The 16,598-nt window shown below is 30.6% G+C and overlaps 1 protein-coding gene across 2 annotated transcripts in view; it reads left to right on the top strand.

Annotated features, from left to right (window-relative positions):
- Positions 1 to 14,313, top strand: part of LOC139527790 (tRNA (uracil-5-)-methyltransferase homolog A-like) — a 45,462-nt gene extending 31,149 nt beyond the window's left edge. For both annotated transcript variants that reach the window (XM_071323469.1, XM_071323468.1), the window contains exons 11-22: positions 493 to 541; positions 1,978 to 2,041; positions 3,200 to 3,306; positions 4,199 to 4,345; positions 4,676 to 4,779; positions 5,819 to 5,867; positions 8,494 to 8,554; positions 9,203 to 9,324; positions 9,861 to 9,936; positions 10,523 to 10,639; positions 12,977 to 13,073; positions 14,128 to 14,313. In XM_071323469.1, the coding sequence (XP_071179570.1) occupies positions 493 to 541; positions 1,978 to 2,041; positions 3,200 to 3,306; positions 4,199 to 4,345; positions 4,676 to 4,779; positions 5,819 to 5,867; positions 8,494 to 8,554; positions 9,203 to 9,324; positions 9,861 to 9,936; positions 10,523 to 10,639; positions 12,977 to 13,073; positions 14,128 to 14,281 (1,147 nt within the window). In that variant the 3' untranslated portion in view covers positions 14,282 to 14,313. The remainder of the gene's footprint in view (positions 1 to 492; positions 542 to 1,977; positions 2,042 to 3,199; positions 3,307 to 4,198; positions 4,346 to 4,675; positions 4,780 to 5,818; positions 5,868 to 8,493; positions 8,555 to 9,202; positions 9,325 to 9,860; positions 9,937 to 10,522; positions 10,640 to 12,976; positions 13,074 to 14,127) is intronic.
- The last annotated feature ends 2,285 nt before the right edge of the window (positions 14,314 to 16,598 follow it).

Genomic DNA, 16,598 nt, shown 5'->3' on the forward strand with positions numbered 1-16,598 from the left:
AAAGTGGGCTAGATAAATAAAGGCAACAGTTGTATTCCGCTGTTCCAAAGTCATAAATCGCTTGAGAGAAAACAAATCCGGGCTACAAACTAAAACTGAGGTAAACACAAAAACTATAAGAGGAAAACAACGAAACAACAGAAACACTTAAGTGCAACAAAAAACCAAAACAACAATGTCTGTCTGACAGAATTTATCTGACCTTGACCATATTATCATGGATCTATAAACTTGTTAAGTGTCTGAGATATTTGTAGTCAAACCTTTATCCTTAAGACTTTCAACATGAAATTAATGGTCAGATTAGCAGTCAAGACATTTCAGTGTGTACACACTTGTGTCTTTTAAAAAGCTGTCTCATATATTCCTATATGATATTAATTTAGTCTGAAATCAGAGCAATTTGAAAGAGCAAAGTTTACACCAACCCAAATTTATTAACCATATTTTGTCTTAATCTAATATAATTAAAAAGATGATTTTATTTTACAGAAAACTTTACAATGGTAAATGCTGTGAATTATTACCCATAAAGCCCTCTGTAAGTTTTTCCATAGAAATTATTTAGTTCATGAATTATAATGTATATGACAAAAGTAAAATAACAAAAATACCTCACTCCAAGTAAAATTCAAAGAGTAAGTCCATTTATAATCAAATTGCAAAATCAAAAGCTCAAACACATCAAACTAATGGATAACAGCTGTATATTTCTGACTTGGTACAGGCACTTTTTATGTACACAATGGTGGTTTAAACCTGGTTTTATAGCTAGCTAAACCTCTCACTTGTGAAACAGTTGCATACAATTCCAATATATTGACAAGGATGTGTTAACCAAACAAATAGACATAATAAGTTTATTGCAAAAATAGGGTACAGCAGTCAACATTTTGTTATAATCTTAATCACAAATTATATGTCAACAAATAAAAAAAAACAATACTATAGAGCATGACTTTTTTGTGCTATTTTATCACAACAGTGTTGTACAGAACTATAAAGCTTGTTGCCCAACTCATTTTAAACTTTATTTGAGTAGACAAATAACAAGAATGTAAGTAAAAAAACAAAAATGTTAAACTTAAGTCTTTTGTTATGAATGCATCAAAAAAGAAAATATCAAGGACATGAATTGCTGTGAAGGTCGATATTGTACTATTATATATAGAACCAAACATGGAAAAAAATAAAGTAGCTTTATGGATAGAAGTCAATCCAAATGATATTATATTACTTGATATTTTTTTTAATATTGATAATGACAAGTTATTTTTTTGAGGTCCAAGATTTCACTTTGCTTATGCTGATGGGGTAAAGTTTTAGTCTGCACCAGCTTTGTACTTCTTAACAAGAACATTATATTTTAAATGATAATTTCTGGCCAATTCAAAATAACAACACTTTAATGAACAATAAAATTGAGAATGGAAATGGGGAATGTGTCAAAGAGACAATAACCCGACCATAGAAAAACCAATGCAACAGCAGAAGGTCACAAACAATCTTCAATGTAGTGAGAAATTCCCGCACCCGGAGGCTTCCCTCAGCTGGCCCCTAAACAAATATATACTAGTTCAGTGATTATGAACTTCATACTAATTTCCACATTGTACACAAGAAACTAAAATCATGCATCTTTACCACAAAACCCACAAGTATTGGTATCACATGGATAATAACGAATCCACAGTATGTAGGTTTCATTTAACATTTAAATAGTCTGTCATTTAAAGAGGGTCTGAATGGGGTGTAGAGAATAATTAGCAAAATGTGCAGAATTAAGGCCTTAAAATATACAGAATAATGAAAAATAGACCAACTGAATAATACAAAAATAATGGAATGTTTAAATAGGAAGAATTAAGTAAAGAATGGGTATAAAAGATGAATAATTTTCTAAAAAATGAAATAATGAAGAAATTGAAGGTCCCCCATCCAGACCCTCAACACAGTATTTTTTTTATATTTTTACAGCCTGTGAAAGAAGGATACAGAAATAAATGTGAATTTACAATTGGCAAAGATGTTAATGGGCAAGGTAGGCAATAGATGTTAGAATTTTAGCTATCTCTTTCTATTGGTTCATATATGAACATAGGCAAGTTCAGCAGTGGAAATAACAGGCTTTTATGTTGTTAAAGAGATAAAGAATGTACCAAAAGGATAATTATACTCATTAGGCGAAAACAAACTGACAATTCTAGGGAAAAAGACAAAACAACAATAAAATTGAGACTGGAAATGGGGATGTATACAAAACACAACATAACTCAATCTAGTCAACCAAAGCCGTTGTTTTTATTTTCTGGCAGAGGCACAAACTAGAAAATTAAAGACTGAGCAACATGAACCCCACCAAAAACTGGGGATGATCTCAGGTGCTCCAGAAGGGTAACCAGATATTGCTTTCTCCTCTTAAAAAATTGATAAGTTATAAGGGGTTATATTACATGTATTAAGTGATCAGACATCACAAAAAAGCGGATTGGTAAGTGATTTTTATTTATATTAACTCTAAGAAATGTAAATCACGAATTTAATACCATTGGGCACATTAATGAACGAACCCTGGTTCTTGACCAAATGTGAAATTTAGAAATAGAAACACATTTACAAGTCCTATGCAAGACTGTTAACAATGAAAACAAAACAGACATTGAAAAAAAAGCACAAAGAACAACGCAGTAAACTGACTAACTTTATAGTTGTTGGTACTTAATTAGTCGGGGGAAAGAAATTAACATTCTTTTGTAAGCCTTGCCGAATCTGCTGAAAAGACATATGGCTATCATCTAGTCCAATATAAAGCAAGTTTGAGTTTTATAATGCTCTACAGCTATTAATTGAAAAATATGATATTTCTTTTTAATATGTACACCAATGCACACTACAATTAATGATGGACATCAATTGTTTTATCAGGGAAAAATCAGTGTACACAACATGTTCTCTTCTTACATGAAGGTATACATAGACATACATGTAAGTTCGGAATGGATCCTTTTTTTTTGTCAAAGATATCATTGGAAATTATTCCACATCAGATATTTATGCTAAATCAAAGCATAGGTCTGAAATGTTCAAACATATTTTGATAGCAGCTGTAAACTTATTAAATCATGTGGGCTAGTTTATACTTGTTATTGACAGTATTAATTAAATCAGTTCCTTAAATATGCATTTATACTAATTGCAGAGAAAACAGTTGGATTTAGGTTTGGTATGTACAAAGATGGTACCAATTCAGTAGGAGAACCATATGATTTACTTATTATACCAGACACTATGAAGAAAGTTGTTAAGGTATTACAGGTTAATCATAACAAGAAAGAAAATTCAGTGATTGATTGTGGATTGTATAGCTTCGATTATTTTAATGCAACTTTTTGGAATTTTGGATCCTCAATGCTCTTCAACTTTGTACTTGTTTGGCTTTATAAATATTTTGATTTGAGCGTTACTGATGAGTCTTATATATGTAGACGAAACGCGCATCTGGCGTACAAAACTATAATCCTGGTACCTTTGATAACTAATTCTACTGCTTAGTTTGTTTCCATGCAGTTACTTTGGAACTATTCCACAAATGCTTCATAGATTAAATATGTTCTTACAACTGAATCTGTTGTTAGCAAATATATGTCATGTCAAGTTACATAAAATTTTATGAAACATTGGCAGAATTTCTTTTATGATTAAGTGATAAAGTCAGAAGCAAACGTTTGAAAATATCTTTTTCATTTTTAGTATTTCTGTGATAGATTGACTTAGTTTTTTACAGATAACATTTACATATAGTCTAGAATTAAATACTTTTTGACGTGAAACATTTGTTAACCTACATTGATTGTTATGAAACTTGGACAAAAGCCAATCTTCAAGACCACAAAATAGCATCAAAGACAAAAATATGTATATGTATTTTTTTAATTCTGTATTCTACAGATAAATGGACTCACTATTTAAGTCCACATTAAGCTAGTACTTTTACACTGACAGCGTTAATTTCAAAATGTTTATGTTTTATGCTGTGTAAAACTGCAAAAATCCAGAAATGGTGAAAGGATTTGTTTCCAATAAGATGTCAAAATACATGAATTAACTGTACGTGGCCATACAGAATTTCAATTTGGAAAATGTAAAAATTGAATATGATAATAATAATATTTTCTACAATTTTATTCAAATTTTTCAGTGTTTTCAAGATTATATAAGAAGCAGACCACTTACATCTTATGACCCTGAACACCATCAAGGTTATTGGAGGTTGTTGACAGTTCGTTCATGTCTCCTTGGTGATCTGATGTTAACAGTAGACTTCCATCCACAACAGCTAACCAAGGTAAATTTTAATAACACACTTCACCGTGCTTGCTTCCCTTTACCTATATCACACAACATAGATAACTAAACACTGAGTTACACAAATCCAACCAAATCATGGGGGGTGATCTCAGGTTCGGAAGAATGGTTCTTTGATCAAACTTTGTTCTTTGTTTTCTGTGACAGCAACTACAATTCATAGGTATTAACATGACACCATGATTCATTCAGGTCCGGTTATGCCATACAATATATGTGACAAGTTTTCAATTCTCTGATATTTTTCTTCCTGTATGTTGAATACTTATATTGCATGAGGTTGATAACTGTTATTTTTTAAACCATTTAGGCTGACATTGACGAAGAAAAGAATAAACTACAAGAATTTTTCACGTCTGGGGATGGCAAAGGCTGTAAAGTTAGCAGTATTTACTGGAGAACATACAGTAGTGTGTAAGTTAACTACATTCCTCCCTAACTTTTGTCAATATAAACACTATGACAGTAGTGTTAGTAATGTAGTGTGTTAGTTAACTACATGCCTTCCTAATTAACTTGTTTGCCATTTTCCTTAGAGTTCACTTTTTTATGCCCTACCTACGATAGTAGAGGGGCATTATGTTTTCTGGTCTGTGCCTCCGTTCATCCGTCCGTCTGTGCGTCCGTTCGCTTCAGGTTACACAAATAAAAGAATACACAAAAAAAAGTGACATATTGAACATATTAACTATACTACACTCCCCTCTCTGAGTAAATCTATTATGCAGTTACTTTGGTTGATTTTTATTTTGCTTTAATAAGTTTTATCTTTTTCTAATTAGGGATTTAATGGATAGGGTTTACAGAATAGAGAGTAAAAGGCAAAATGTACAGAAAAATCAACCAAAAAGATTTTAAGTGCCAGTCTTTGTAAGAATCAGGCAAAATAGAAAAATTTCAAAACATGGCCGAAAAAAACCCACCAACCTAACCATCCTATTTTGAAGTTACCCTTATCCTGAGTTAGAAATGGCAGATCTTTTGTTTCTGCGTGTCTGGTAATTCGAGAAATCTTCAGATAACTTTTGGTTAGAATGATAGCAAATAATGGAGTTAGCTCCCCTTAATTTTTATTTTCTAGTGCATTTCAACCAAATTATATCTTGAATTACCAGAACAAGAAAAGGAAACAAATGTTAAATTCGTGCACCATTATACAATTTGAACATAAATTAATGTCAACTTGAGTGGGTTTTTGTTTGTCATGTTTTCACCACTGCCTGATTCTTAGGCAGATTGGCACTTAAGTACAGAGAAAAGTAGAGTAAAAAAAGAATAAAGAATAATTGGGTGCTTAAAAATAAAGGATAGAGAATGGTGGGCAAAAATTATAAAAAAGGGGAAAAAAGACCTAAAGTATTTTAGAATACCCCAATTCAGACCCTCATACAAGCAAATGTGAAAAATGCATGTTGGTTATATGTTTTAAACTTTTTTATGTTTATTTTTACAGACAAACTGGTTCCCATGAAGCTGAGTATGAACATGTTATTGGTAGTAAGGTATAAATTTGACATGGATATAATGGAAGCAAGTCATTTCGTACCTTGACCATTTCGTACCCAAATTTACTATTTTGTACCCAATGTTCAACATTTCGCACACGATAATATCCATTTTGTACCCTATAGACCAAATGCATCTACCATTTCGTACCTCATTGACTTGATACATGTTAGCTATTTCGTATCATATTGTTATGTTATTTAAAATATAACATATTAAATAAAATTATGCATCTAGACATAACAATTTTATAAAGACCGATGATTTTTTTGATTAAGCAGCACTTGAAAACTTCAATATTTATAATTACACTTTAAGTCTGTTTTTATGCCCCACCTAAGATAGTAGAGGGGCATTATGTTTTCTGGTCTGTGCCTCCGTTCGTCCGTCTGTGCCACCGTTCGTCTGTCCGCTTCAGGTTAATGTTTTTGGTCAAGGTAGTTTTTGAAAAAGTTGAAGTCCAATCAACTTGAAACTTAGTACACTTGTTTCCCATGATATGATCTTTCTAATTTTAATGCCAAATTATAGTTTTGACCCCAATTTCATGGTCCACTGAACATAAAAAATGATAATGCGAAGTTCAGGTTAAAGTTTTTGGTCAAGGTAGTTTTTGATGAAGTTAAAGTTACATCAACTTGAAACTTAGTACGCATGTTCCCTATGATATGATCTTTCTAATTTTAATTCCAAATTAAAGTTTTGACCCCAATTTCACGGTCCACTGAACTTAGAAAATAATAGTGCGAGTGGGGCATTCGTGTACTATGGACACATTCTTGTTTTTTATTATTCGTGATTGAGTAATTGTTCATTAAGGGCATGTGGAGTATAAGTCTATGAAACAGTTTTCAAAAAAGACACTTAACATATAAATATGAAATGGCATACATAATAATCTTCAATGAGGTCAAAATGGTATTACATAGAAATCTTCCATGAGGTTCAAAATGGTATTACATAATAATCTTCAATGAGGTCAAAATGGTATTACATAGAAATCTTCCATGAGGTTCAAAATGGCATACATAATAATCTTCAATGAGGTCAAAATGGTATTACATAGAAATCTTCCATGAGGTTCAAAATGGCATACATAATAATCTTCAATGAGGTCAAAATGGTATTACATAGAAATCTTCCATGAGGTTCAAAATGGCATACATAATAATCTTCAATGAGGTCAAAATGGTATTACATAATAATCTTCAATGAGGTCAAAATGGCATACATAATAATCTTCAATGAGGTCAAAATGGTATTACATAATAATCTTCAATGAGGTCAAAATGGTATTACATAATATTCTTCAATGAGGTCAAAATGGCATACATAATAATCTTCAATGAGGTCAAAATGGCATACATAATAATCTTCCATGAGGTACGAAATGGCATACATAATAATCTTCTATGAGGTACGAAATAGCATACATAATAATATTCCATGAGGTACGAAATGGCATAGATAATAATATTCCATGAGGTACGAAATGGCATACATAATAATATTCCATGAGGTACGAAATGGTCAAGGTACGAAATGGTCAGGATACGAAATGGTTTTTGCCAGGATACGAAATGGGGGGTACAAAATGGTTAGGGTACGAAATGACTATAATCAGATATAATTATTTTCAAAAAGTCTTGACATTAATATTATTATTATAGTTATACACCACTTAAGGAGGTAGGCTTAATGTTGCATTCTCGTTGTTTATACATCTGCCCAATTGCTAGTTGCGTTCAATCATATTTTATTGTTCAAATTCAAAATGACAAACGGATCAGACTAAAGTTTTACAACTTAGCAACATCTACGTCAAAAAGGGACCATCCATCTGTCTGTCTAATAATAGTTTTCATCACACTTTTCTCTGATGGGTCAATATTCCTAATGCTACTCAAATAGAGGAACACAAAGTTGTGCATAAACAAAAAATCTCTGTGTAGTGATATTGGACATGTTTCTATTTTTAACATCTAACTGAGCTTAACCATTTGTGTTGATTTGGAAAGCAGAGGACCATAGAATAAATGTGTAAAAACTATGGAGTAATTAAACATATACAAAGTATTAAATTTTCAAGAACATATTGTGTGTAAAAAGGATTTTTTTTACCACAAGGAGCCATATCACAAAAGAATTTTGGGCTATATGCTTATTTAAGGAAAAGTGAATCACACTGAAAATTTAACCAGATATGTGAAAATGTCTCAGCTTGAGAATGAGTCGTCATACATATCCAAGTTTACAATATGGACTGAGCTACAGAAGAAAATGATATGGGAAATCAATTGTGCATACTGACCCAGATACCTTAAACAATAGGACTTGACAAACACATTTTAAATGCTTGAAAAAATGTTCTCATGAATTGTTTGTACAAATCAACAATATGATTTAAAGTGCAAAATTCTTATCAGATGTGTAGATTTGACCTACACCTAAAACGATAATGCATTGATAGAGAAAAGAAAAAAAAAACAACCAGCAAAAATATACATGTTTACAGTATAGTACTTTTCAAATGATTTTCATTACACATGCACTATTTATAGAATATAAAAAAACACATTTCTATAAGCATCTATCAATTTAATGTTATGTTCTATTTTGCAGTACATTGAAGAGAAATTGTTTGATTTAAAATTTAGAGTTTCACCAGATGCGTTCTTTCAAGGTATGTTTAAATCACATTTATGGTCTTCTAATAGCATGCTGACTTCAGGTACAGGTAGTTATGCTTTCACAAGGTATTGAATTTCTTGTTAGGGCAAATCAGGAGATCAATGAAAATCCTCTTGAAAAACAATATTTTCTGTATTTTCTGAGTATTTAATTTTATGGAATTTGATGCGACTGTCATACAAGTGAGAGGTTTAGCTAGCTATAAAACCCAAGTTCAATCCACCATTTTCTACATAAGAAAATACCTGTACCAAGTCAGGAATATGACAGTTGTTATACATTCGTTTGATGTGTTTGAACTTTTGATTTTGCCTTTTGATTTGGGACTTTCCTTTTTGAATTTTGGAGGTCTGTATTTTTGTGATTTTTTCTTTTTACATGAATTTGTTTGTTTATATAAATTTTAATGTTTTCATTGATTTTACCTATTTATGTTGATTTTCTTGTGTGGATTTTTGATTTTGTTGTTTTTTCAAAGTCTACTAGCCTTTTTATTCTTTGTTGATTACTTGAATTGTTCATAGTCCAATTACTACAAAAATAACAAAAAATTATCCGGGAATAATATATAATGAATACATAGTTATAAAAATAATTGTTTACCTAACCATTACAAAATTGAGATCATTTTATATTTCAGTAAATACATTAGGAGCAGAGGTTCTATACAGTCAGGTTGCTGATTGGTGCAATGTTTCTCCAACCACAACTGTTTTAGATATTTGCTGCGGGACTGGTACTATTGGAATTTCAATGGCAAATGTAAGATTAATATTATATTGTGACATTAATGAAAGCATGTAACTGTAAATTTAGAATGTTTTGATTATTGTAATTTTGGACAATGGATAGAAATTTTAAGTGAATAATTGCAATTACCTGTTAGGTCAATTAAGCAATAACAATTATGAAATAACAATTAAGGAAATTCTACATACAAATAATACCACATATTAAAATGAGTTTCTATTTAGAGACTTACCCTTAGAAATTGATCATTATGCAATAAAAACGTTGCAAACTTTCTTGAATTTACAATGCAGATGCTAAATGTTTGAACAAAAAGCATATCATTGATTCGAAAAATATCTATATATGAACTAGCTGTTGAAGATGATACTTATTTAATATTTATATATTGTAGAAAGTAGATCAAGTTATTGAGATAGAGTTATGTGAACAAGCTGTTGAAGATGATACTGATTTATTTATAGATTGTAGAAAGTTGATCAAGTTATTGGGATAGAGTTATGTGAACAAGCTGTTGAAGATGATAGTAATTTGTTTATATATTGTAGAAAGTTGATCAAGTTATTGGGATAGAGTTATGTGAACAAGCTGTTGAAGATGCAAAGCAGAATGCAAAATTAAATGGTATGGATCTTAAATGGCACATCATGTGGAATAAATAATCCATAAATCTTTTCATAGTTTATGTCTGCATATTTTTAAATCCAATTCATCATGTCTCCAGCTATATGGTTCCAATAAGCATGATAAGGTTTTATGTTGGATTAACTTTCAAATGCTAAATGTTTTATTATTTGTTGGTTTGATTCGACATATCAACTTGATATTCATATACTGAATAAATACTATGATACTCTTTACTCAAATAGATATTTTCCTTAATGTGGTAATTTTGTTATAATTAAGTTATTTTTTAATGTAAAAATCATAATTTAGAATTTGGGTATTTTTTTTGTTAACAAAGCCCAAGTTTTAACCAAAGGGAAATAATCCATATTTTGTTTTAACTTCATGCACACATTTAATAATTGAAATTTCAATAAATGAATACATTTTGAATCAGTATTTTTATGATACCTATAGTGAACATAAATTCCAACTTTTCAATAGACATAATCTCAAAATGATCTTGTTGCCTCCTAATTATTCAATGTAATAAACTAAGTGAACAAAAAATCTCTTAAAATAAATTAATTATTTCTGTTTGTAGGTATATATAATTGTAGATATCAATGTGGGAAAGCTGAAGATTTGATTACACGTGTCATGAAATCATTACATACAAAAGATGTGGTAGCCATATTGGATCCACCACGAGCAGGCATACGTAAGTCAGAATTTGACCTAAGGTCAAGACCTTAAACTTCAGATCCAAAGCATACCGTAATTATAGTGATTGTTTTTGGGCACTGAAATAGGCATCATACTTTTATAAAAAAAAAATGTCAAATGTTTATACTATAAATACATTTAACTTTCTTTAATGGGGATATATTGTTTCTTATGAGTTTAGAACAACAGTCAACCTCAAAGGATAGAAGCACCAAAGAAAAATCCTAATGTACTATTAATGCAAACATAATCAGGGCTGGATCCAGCCATTTGAAAAAAGGGGGGTCCTAACCCAGGACAAAGAGGGGGGTGTTCCAACTACATGTTCCCATTCAAATGCATTGATTGTTCCCTCCATGAATCCGCGCCTGCAACATCAAATGTCTTACCTTATATCTGCCATAATTATGTTGTTTTAAATAGTGATTTATGATTATCAAATTATTTTCAGAATTGTTGAATAGCTGTTAAATGCAAATACTTTATATAGATATAGGAAGGTGTGGTATGAGTGCCAATGAGACAACTCTCCATCCAAATAACAATTTATACAAGTAAACCATTAGAGGTCAAGGTACGACTTTCAACAGGAGCCTTGGCTCACACCGAACAACATGCTATAAAGGGCCCCAAAATTGCTTTTATTACCATTCAAACAGGAAAACCAGAGGTCTAATCTATATAAAAAAACGAGAAACGAGAAACACTTATAAATTTAATCTGTTTGAAGAAACAATTTGATAAATAGCATCTTTTGTCAAATTCAAAGTATAGGAAAATCTTTTTTATTTATTGATTTAAACATGAAGTAAGTTTTTAAGGAAATTATTTTTAAGTCTATTCCTGAAATAATTACATTAATTGTAACATTCATGATGACATGTGCTTTTACAATAAAGTGCACAGGTAAATAAAAGAAAAAAACTTGAAAGTAATGGTATTTTCATGATCATAGCGAAAAATGTAATTATAATAATTGAATGCTTCTTTTAGTAACTTCATAAGGTTGTAAAAGCTTGACCAAGCAATTTTTAGAATAAAGCGTTTTTGTGCTTCATACAAAATGTACTTCGGTCACGCTTTTACACCCCAATGAAGTTACAAAAAGAAGCATTCAATTCTTGAATGTTTAGAGGCACTTCTATTGAAATTTGTTGATTGCATAATGTTTAGAGGCACTTCTATTGAAATTTGTTGATTGTATAAAGGAGCCCTGAACAAATATTGGAAATTATCAATAATATTTTTATGCATTATAGGGTTGATGCTAAAATGTCTCCACTCAAACATTTATTTCTGTAACAATCCTTGAAAAAGGGGTTAAAGCATACTCTGAAATGTTCAATATTCACAGCTAACAGAAAAAAAATGAGAATAAAAATAGAATGATTTTAACAGTCTTGGTGTTTCTCTTTGTTAAATGTCACACTGTAACATGGAAAACCAGTTGTTTACGTTCATGCCATATGATGAACAGTTTATATGTATCTATTTATTTTAACTTAAGTTTTATATATTCCTGGACATCATTAAAAAGGAATATTAGATGATGTTTCATTTAGTGATTAATTAGCTCATTGAATGATTGATTTGTAAAATTGCTTTTTGGATTGGTAATTAAATAAATAATAATAACTTTAATTGCAATTAAGAAAATAAAATTGGGACAAATTTTAACATATACTTAGTTTCAAGAACTGGGGCTTACATTCAATCTACACTTATTGCTGCTACCATAAACCATTAAGGAAGTTGGCACAGTTTGCTTAATAAATGCGAGAAAATGTTTAAAATATACACTGGCAACACCTTCAGCTATTTAATGACAATAATGACAAGTCTATAAATTTAATTATGGAAATGCTCTGTCAATTTCATGATTTTTAATATTTCCTTTTTTTTTATTTTTTTTTTTTTATTTTTATTTTAAACCTGCAATTTTGTTTTTTTAGCCAGTATTTAAAAAAAAATATAGATGAAACAGCTCAATGCAATTTTTATAAGTAAACATGTTTATAACTTTGTAATATATTTTTACAGTGTCTCATAAGTTGATTTGTTTGGCTGGGTGACAGTTGATTATTTTGATTATTGTATAAGTTTTACTGTATATTGTTCAGCTGTTAATCAATACGTGACACTTTAATAAAATAATTTATTTATTTATTTATTTATTCATTTAAAGTTGAAAAAAATTGAAAACTTGAAGTCACAAAAATGTTTGTTTACTTTTATGTACTTAAGATAAAAACTATCTTTACGAGCTATTACACTTTGATTTGATTTTTCATTTAATTGCAGATATTTATGTTTATTTCTTTTTTAATTGTAGATCCTAAAGTCATTCATGCAATCAGAAAATGTCCAGTTTTGACCAAATTAATATATGTGTCATGTAGTCCTAAATCAGCAACTAATAACTTTGTATAGTAAGTAACTTATGTTGTTTTTTTATGATTTCCCTTATCCTCAGAAAGACATTGTTATATCTTTTCTTATTATCATATACTTAGACAAAACAACATCTGATTTTTACTGTATAATAATAGCATTAAATTAATGTAAATTCCAATTTTTTTGAATTGGTGCTTAGCGGGCTGATAGGAAAAGTTTATCACTAGCTTCGATTGTTATCACATGCCTTTCCGTGATGGTATCGCATGGCATTCCAGTGATACTCGGCAAATTCCATGAAATACACATCACAATGCTATGTTTTTGGTGAAAAAAAAGATACAAAGTAGTGTACAATTATTTGGATACTGGAAAGTATAGTGTGTAAAATATAATAAATAAATGCATTTTTTTTTTAAAGTTTCAAACATAATTTAGAAAGTTACTTTAAAATAGATTGAGTGTTCATTATGTATATTGTTGAATTTTTTTTTTTGTCGATTCGTTCATATGAAAATATTTTCTTCTTTGTTAAGGCATATGATAGAAACATTTCATATGGAATGCACTAAAGTTCGGGTCCAATGTCCGTGAACTTTTCACTCTTTGAAGTTCTATTTGGGAACCACGTAAAATGATCAATATATGAATCTGTTTTTTTCTCCATTGTTGAAGCATATGATAAAAAGATCATTACATGTCATCTTTCATATCGCCTGTATTATCAGCCCTCGAGCCATGCAGCTCTTGGGCTGATATTGAACCTAGGGCTGATAATACAGGCGATATGAAAAATGCTATGTAATAATCTGATAATATTGAAATTCAACTGATGACATAAATGTCCTTAAAATATATTGTACAAGCAATGAAATCTTACTTTAACTTCCAAAAGAGCAAAATTTAACACCTGCAATGTAGTTCATCAGGTAAATGTATTTCTGGTTTCATTGAACAACAAAATCCATAACAATTCATATATGTAACAGATATTAATGTAATTAGTAATTAGCAACTAGGCTAATAACTGTTTACCTTTTTAAAGAATGAAGCTAATGTTTGTTACAGTTGAGTTTGATATGATTTCAGTTTGATGAAAAATCCTTCCAAGAAGACAAAAGGAATGCCATACAAGCCAGTGAAAGCTATTCCCGTTGATTTGTTCCCTTATACTAAACATTGTGAGATGGTGATTTTATTTGAACGTCAACTTCCTCCACCAGAAGCAGACGACAGTTCATAGAAATTTTTATTAAAAAACATGTCATTTTAAAATTTGTTTGTATTAAGTTTAGCAGAAACCACTCAAACTACTGTGGATTAACGTTTTGGTATACAAATGTTCATAGATTTAAAAAAAAAATAATTTCAAATATTTTTTTACACTACTGGTTGTGAACAAGGTCCCTTAGCACTACAAAAATGAAGCTAAGGTTTCCCCCTGTGTTATTAAATTTGCAAAATAGACCAAACAGTTATATTATGCGTTAGTTACATTTGAATATTCAACAAATTTCAAAAGTTCAACTAATTTCAAATTTTCAATAGGCTAGTATACACCTTATTGCTAATCCCGGCTGACCCGGACGCTTGAACTTTTGACGTCAACAACAATCACTTTTCCATTGTGGCGTCATATATTTTGTTTTATGACGTCAAAGTTTTACGGGAACCTGTGTGATATCCAGTAATGGCGGACAAATAGCGATAAGGTGTATTCAAACTAGGGTGGAAAAACCAGGAAATCGAATTTTCATGAAAATCTAATTTATCTCCAATCTACAAAAAAATGATATGCATGATAATAAATAAATCAGTATTCTAATCAAAAATATATGCTGTTTTCTCTAATTCTTTTGCATTTTAACCCTTTCCAAACCCATTGTTTTAAAAAAGTTCATCAAAGTGTGGTTGCCATCCCAGAAGATGATTGGATGAGTATAAGGGTCATAACCTGTATCAGCTCACTGAAGGAATCTCAATATGCTAACTGGTGTAAATGTCATTGACAATTTTGTGCAATGTGGAAGGCACTCGAAGGGGATTTGTGGCTATCAAAAGATATAAATCTATTTGTTGATCATAATGATATAAGAGAAACAGAGTCTTACATAGTTGCTGGTAAATTGTCATATTTATCCAATCTCCATAGTTAAATTAATAGTTTTATAAACTGGCAGTAGCATTAAAGTAACAAGGGAATTGAATTAGAAATGTTGCTTATGCTTTTCTCTGAAAATATTTTTGACAAAGTTTTGTAACAGCATATATATACTAGCCATTATATCTCTGATGAGAGTTATTTATATACTGGCCGTAGCAATTAAGGACACTTATAAACAAGGTTAAACACAGTGACAAAAAGCAGATGAACCACACTCTTCTGTGATGGAAATAATACACTGATATATGATTGTTTCTATACAACTGCAAAATATTTTGCACTCATATATTGGTATCATGTCGTCATCCTTGTTGTTGTCCCAAGATATTTGGTTTCCAGACAATATCTTTAGTATAAGTAAATAGAAATCTACGAATTTAAACGAAAGGTTTATAACCACAAAAGGAAGGATTTGGATTGTTTTATGGGATTGTGATACTGACAGTTTAGGAATTAGTGGCCAAAAGGGGGTCCAAATAAGCATATTTCTAGTTTCCAGACAATAACTTATGGAACCGTGAATGAGTCTTTCTGAAATTAAGTTTTCATACCACAAAGGGATGGTTAGGATTGACATAATGTGGTTATATGGCTCAAACCGTTTAGGAATTAGGAAAAAAAGTGATTAATGGACAATTTAAAAGAAGTGTAGGGGAGGTAATCAAAAATCAGCTGAAGGACGCCTCTGTTGCGGGAATTTCTTGCTGCATTGAAGACCTATTTGGGACCTTCTGTTGTTGTCTCTTTGACACATTTCCCATTTCCATTCTCAATTTTACATTTAAAGTACAATGTTTTGTATGTATGGTTGGATTAGAGAAATATTAACTTTTAGTCATGATTATGTATGTCATTTTCTATTATAAGACTTTTATGATGTATTTAAATTGGTAATTGAGGAAACTCCAATCGAAACTCGAATTGAGATTATGACCATATGTTGAGGGAATGAGGAATAGAGGGGGGGTGGGGGGGGGGGGTTCTAATTTCAAATTTCATAAAATGAAAAAGAATATTTCTTTAAATATATTGTTTTTTGCAAAAAAGGGGTAGGGGTTAATAGTTTGGTTTGTTTTTTTTGGGGGGGGGGGGGGTAATTTTATAGCTGACTATGCGGTATGTGCTTTGCTCATTGTTTAAGAACTTACGGTGACCTATAGTTGTTAATTTCTGTGTCATTGTTCTGTTGTGGAGTTGTCACAATGGCAATCATACCACATCTTCTTTTGTATAAGTAGTTGATTTCTGGCCACTTATCACATCTATTGGCCAAACACAGCCAAAGGTTCAAACATACCTACTTGTCTTACCCATTGGTCAAAAGGGCCCAACTAAGGACAATACTTTGCATTTTGTTTATTTAAAATTGTAATTTATAAAAGTAAACCATAATAGG

Source organism: Mytilus edulis, chromosome 6 (genome assembly GCF_963676685.1).
Source record: "Mytilus edulis chromosome 6, xbMytEdul2.2, whole genome shotgun sequence".
NCBI classification, from domain to species: Eukaryota; Metazoa; Mollusca; class Bivalvia; order Mytilida; family Mytilidae; genus Mytilus; species Mytilus edulis.